General features: G+C 37.9%; 1 protein-coding gene across 1 annotated transcript; it reads left to right on the top strand.

The window, feature by feature from the left end:
- Nucleotides 1–1,040: 1,040 nt before the first annotated feature.
- LOC122015459 (26S proteasome non-ATPase regulatory subunit 14 homolog) lies at nucleotides 1,041–5,088 on the top strand. Its single transcript, XM_042572359.1, has 6 exons — nucleotides 1,041–1,239; nucleotides 1,365–1,542; nucleotides 3,818–3,899; nucleotides 4,077–4,253; nucleotides 4,340–4,507; nucleotides 4,636–5,088. The coding sequence occupies exons 1-6, from the start codon at nucleotides 1,101–1,103 to the stop codon at nucleotides 4,825–4,827; spliced, it is 936 nt and encodes a 311-aa protein (XP_042428293.1). The 5' UTR covers nucleotides 1,041–1,100; the 3' UTR covers nucleotides 4,828–5,088.
- The last annotated feature ends 647 nt before the right edge of the window (nucleotides 5,089–5,735 follow it).

The following is a 5,735-nucleotide window of genomic DNA, read 5'->3' on the forward strand; positions in this document are numbered from 1 at the left end:
AATTTTGGGATTGCTTTCATTAAGGAAAGTAGCTCGATGGATGTAATTAGTCTTGGATCTAAGGTATAACGAGCTTTTATATTTTGATATTAATAGTGACTACTCAAGCATCCTAACAAGTATCTAAAGAAGTTTTTGTTTATATGTGAACTCGTTGGTCGCAACTCGCACGACGTCCAACCTTGTATGAAATCCTAGTGGGGTAATATGATAAATCACATGAATTGTGATTAACGTTGATAATGAAATGTCCTCGTGTGAAAGTGGGAGATGTTAATTTTATTCATGCGGGGCATATTAACATAACTGAGGTAGATCATGGGATCATGACCCATGATTTATTATCTCCCCTCCCCATTATCTCCAATATATGCATGAGTATATAAAGGGTCTTGGGGGTATAAAAGTAAGGTGAGAGTGTGGAAAGATTATGGAAGAGATGTTGTTGTTGATTGTGAGGTTGTTGATTGCTTGCGGAGAAGTAGATCGTTTGCAGTCGAAGATCACCGGACTGAGGGTTGAGACGTTGTGAAGTAGTGGTAATAACTCGATATTTATGACTATTATCCCGACTATGAGTTACTCATAGTTTCAAAGCTTACAATAATATTAATTGAGATATATCGAGAACTCAGTTCATTTATACATGTAATCTATTATATGCTTCTATTACATTGGAACAAAATTTTAACAGGCCCACTGTCTTTGCTCAGGCACAAATGTGAATTAGGTGAATCTAACCATGCCTATAGCTTCACCATTTTAGGATGGAATATAAACAAGCCGGCCATTTATCTTCTCTATATGGGCCCAAATTCAATTAACACCCTCATGGCTCAGGCCTGGTTCGTCTGTCTGGCGGACCGGATAGTGTTTCGGCTCACCACCATTCTTGACTTGCGGCCCAAGCCAACCGAGAAGTGCTATTGTCCGTTTGATGTGAATCTGACGGCCAATAGCACACTCTAACAAGAAGGACCCTTTCACTATTACCATTTCGCCTCTCGCTTCGATCACGTTCTTATATTTGCACGCGAAGGCTTTCGATCTGAGCGGCAGCAGGAAGGGGTGGGGCGTTAGGGGGAGGAGCAGACAAAGAAATGCAAGGGATGGAAAGACTGCATCGCATCTTCTCTGGTGCCGGCGGGATGGGCCACCCGCCGACCGATTCCCCGCAACTCGACTCCGCCGAGCAGGTCTACATCTCCTCTCTCGCCCTCCTCAAGATGCTCAAGCACGGTAATTGCGACCGGCGATCCTTAATTTCCAGCTCTTGCTTGTATTATAGTTTGACAACGACGATGCCGATTTTTTAAAAAAAAAATAGTCTAAGATTAGGGTTTGTTTTGATGCTGGGGAAACAGGGAGGGCTGGAGTGCCCATGGAGGTGATGGGGCTTATGCTTGGGGAGTTCGTGGACGAGTACACCGTCAGGGTCGTCGACGTCTTCGCGATGCCGCAGAGCGGGACGGGCGTCAGTGTTGAGGCCGTTGATCACGTTTTCCAGACCAATATGCTCGACATGCTGAAGCAGACCGGAAGGTCTCTTTTTTTCTTCATTCTCCTAGAATTTATTTCCTTCGGTACTTTTTGTCAGATTTGCTGATTTGCCCCAGATCTGCGTGCTTGGGATGAATTTACTTCATTTTGTCCACCGTTTAACTGTGTTTGTACTGTTGATTCGAGTTGGAGTTTCTGCTTATGGCTCTAGGGTTTTTCAATTTTGTGGTCATAAAGATAAATCAATATGCTTCATAACTTATGCCTTTTCTAAGTATATGACAATAATTGATATTGATTTGTGAAGCTATTCACTGTGTTCATAATGATCCTTTGGAGGGAAAATTAATGGGTAGGTTGCAATTCATAGCCTCATAGGTTGGATCAGTTGTCCAAATATGGGCATCAATTGTTTAAACAAAGTATTCGCCTAGCAGTTTTCACACTGATTGTTTTTGGAAAGACAACAATGGGCAAGTAATGTTTTTGAAACAAAATAAGCTGAGTGTTTTCAATAAGACTATCATTCCTTGATTAATTGGCCAGGATCAGCGTGCATTTGTTTTCTTAGCTAGGATTTCCTAAATGATACTTTAAATAAATCAATGTATGATACGGGAAAGGATCAACACCATACGAAGATAAAGACAAAAACGGCCTGTGTTTGGAGTGAGGTAGCAGAGTTTTATGTTGATACTGATCTCTGTTTTGGACTTGCAATATTGATCTGTTGGTTATCCTTTATATAACCTTTTGATTGCATTTCCTTTTCTCAATTACACTTGATAACGTGTGTAGAAGTATGTTTCAGGATGGCAAATGAAAATGCACTTTTGTAACTTAAGGCTTTTATGTTGTACTAAATGACTGGCATGAGGCATACATCTCGGTTTGGAGGATGTCGTTATCATTTGCTAAACCAATGTTTTGTCATGTTGACACCTAGATCATCTTTCATGATGAAAAGAAAAGGGGCAAGATTTCTTTCAAGTTATTATCTCAACAATTATTTTGTTTGATTTTTTTTTACCTTGTTTTGGGGCATGGCAGTAATCATGATTATGAGCATCTCCCTGATAGAACATTATCTTTAATACATAGTTTATTAAAGGTCAATCCATCTTGATCAAGTTGGTTTGATGTTGTGAAACTATTATATGTTTGCAATTTAGTTGAAAGGAACATCAATTGCACATTAGTTAACTATGATTTCAACTTTCACATTAAGGGCACGTGCTGTTTTTCATGTTTGATTTGGAGTTTCAAGCTTCAATTAATTGATCATGATTCATCCTATTTTACTTATCTAGTGTGTCTGGAGAACAATGATAGTTACTTGGTTACTTAATGTTTTTGTCTTCTAGTATCCACTTTTTCATCAATTTCAAACATCACTTTGCATGTTTGTTAACATCTTACACGAATCAATGCTTCTAATTTTTGTGGTTTCTGTTGTTGCTTAGATAGTTGATTTCTGTATGATACTTTTTCTGCTTATCATTTGTTTAACTCATCCTCTCAAGTGTATAGTATTGGTTAACTTCACCTTTTCTTAAGTAGTAAGACTATTGAAACTACCATACAATGTGTGGATATATTTCAGTTAATTGAACTTATTTATTGTATGTATTATAGTTCCTTTTGTTTTATTGCCATCTGTGAAGTTTTGGATTGTGGTTCATTAAGGATTGGCAAGTGCTGGTTCACCAACATCTAGTATTGATACCCAACGCTGCAGCATCTAGAACCTGTTAGCTATCCTAGATAAATTTAAACAACAGTTCATTGTGAAAATTATGTATTGAAGGGTATGGAGGATCGGGTCTTTATAGGCTAGTAGATGTGGTAGAAGTTGCTCTAGAAAGGTTAGATTTTCTGTCCATTGAGATAACATTAAATATGATGTTCATAGTTTTTATTTTTATTGTGATTTCTGTGGTTCTACTTAGTATAGATGAGACGAAATTTGGAAAGGCTGTGTAGATGACTTCAAATATTCTAATGCTGGATTACTTGGCTACAAATGTGGAAAAAGGTGATGTTGAACCTTTCCCAACTTTTGGTGGGTTAGTCAACTACGCATTAGGGTTGGTGAAAGGTGTCATTGTGTGCCCTCATGGGTTTCAGTGAAATATCTGTCCTAAAGCAGAAACAGTGAGGGTTTTACCTCTTAGCTCAGGCCAATTAACCTTATATGTGTATTTATTCTTATGTTTTAGTTATATCATTCAATCATTTGACTACTGCAGAAATTTTTGAGACTTTAGCTTTTAAATTCTAGATATAGAATTGTTTCATTGTGATTCTAATTTTGCAGGCCCGAAATGGTTGTCGGATGGTACCATTCTCACCCAGGCTTTGGTTGCTGGCTTTCTGGTGTTGATATAAACACCCAGCAGGTATGTAGTCCTCTGCTAATCACCTAAGCCCTTTGTTGTTCTGCTGCTTCAATACATGTGCATATGTCTTTGCTCATTCGATTTGACTATGAAATATTTTCAAAGTAGAAATAAACATGTATGCAAGATGATCTGATGCCGTTTTCACATGATCTTACATGAGGCGGCTTTCTGCAGAGTTTTGAAGCCCTCAATCCAAGGGCAATAGCTGTTGTTGTAGACCCAATACAGAGTGTGAAGGGGAAGGTGGTTATTGATGCTTTTCGCTTGATCAATCCTCAGACAATGATGCTTGGGCAGGAACCGCGCCAAACAACATCCAATGTTGGACATCTTAATAAGCCATCCATACAGGTTAAGTACATGTTGAATATTGTTCTTCGTCATACTGACTTAGTCGACTTTCTATACTTGGTTTACATCTCGGTGTTGTTTACCAGGCACTTATCCATGGGCTGAATCGGCATTACTATTCTATCGCAATAAATTATAGGAAGAATGAGCTCGAGGAGAAAATGTTGCTGAACCTGCATAAAAAGAAATGGACAGATGGTTTGATACTCCGGCCATTTGACACTCATTCCAAAACCAACGAGCAGACAGTCCAGGTATGCAATATGTTATGCTACGTCTAAGTGGTGGGTTTTCCGTGATAGAAGATGCTGGAATAGTATTCACAAAAAATATATAGTGTTATAACTCTTGTAATCGTTAAGTATAATTGTTACATCATCAGGAAATGTTGGATCTGGCTATCAAATATAACAAAGCAGTTCAGGAGGAGGATGAGCTTCCACCGGAAAAATTGGCCATTGCGAACGTTGGAAGGCAAGATGCAAAGAAACATCTGGAAGAGCATGTGTCTAACTTGATGTCTTCAAACATAATCCAAACTCTAGGAACCATGTTGGACACAGTTGTATTTTAGAACACAACTTAGGATTCCTTACCGAGATAATCCTCGACTAAACGATCAGATTTAATCTATTCATGACTCCCTGTGTTTTGCTAAAAGAAAAGACGGTAATGCTAGTCTTTCAATTGAACAAGGATTGGGCTTGCAAGCAAAATCTTATACAATTAATTTTCTCCGGAGATTATTATGCTAAAGAGGGTTATTTTGTGTACTAGTGGAATTTGGTTATTTCATAATTAAATGGGTAGATTTGTCGAGTTCGTTTTTATTGAATTCATCTGGTTTCAACTAAGCTTTGTTAGAGATGTTTTTCCACAGTTCATTCTTTTCTTTGCAAAAGAAAGAAGAACGATATCCATTAAATGATCACATGAAGCTTAATGGAACTAGTGCCTGTGGACCAACATTCACGTATCAACCATCGTATTCGCTGGCTCCTTTGTACTACATGGTCCTTTGTATTCGCTGACTTATTTTGTTGTTTTTCGATATAATGAAGCTTTTCGAAGCTGTGAATCAAGTATGTTGTCCAGTGTCGAGAAACACAATCTTTTCAATGGATTTAGAATAAGAGATGTCAAGAAACCTTCACTTTGAAAGTGTATAAAACAAAATCAGCAAAAATTTGTTTTTCTTCTTGTTTTACGAGTAATTTAATTGGGTCAGAACAGTAATTTAATTGTCGGAGTTGTTTGAATGAGTAGGTGTTGTGTTGTTGATGCATTTGTCATGTATCAGTCACTTCCTGTTCACCGACCAGCTGGTGCCTCTTGTTTGTCGCCTTGTTACGTTGTCAACACCCTCGAGTTGGATCCCTTGAAGAATCTCCAAATAATTGGCTCAGGAATCTTCAATTTTTTAAAAAATATATAATATTTAAAAAAAAAAAAAAAATCAGATGGAGTGTACCAATAGCCAAA

Source organism: Zingiber officinale, chromosome 1A, assembly GCF_018446385.1.
Source record: "Zingiber officinale cultivar Zhangliang chromosome 1A, Zo_v1.1, whole genome shotgun sequence".
Lineage (NCBI taxonomy): Eukaryota > Viridiplantae > Streptophyta > Magnoliopsida > Zingiberales > Zingiberaceae > Zingiber > Zingiber officinale.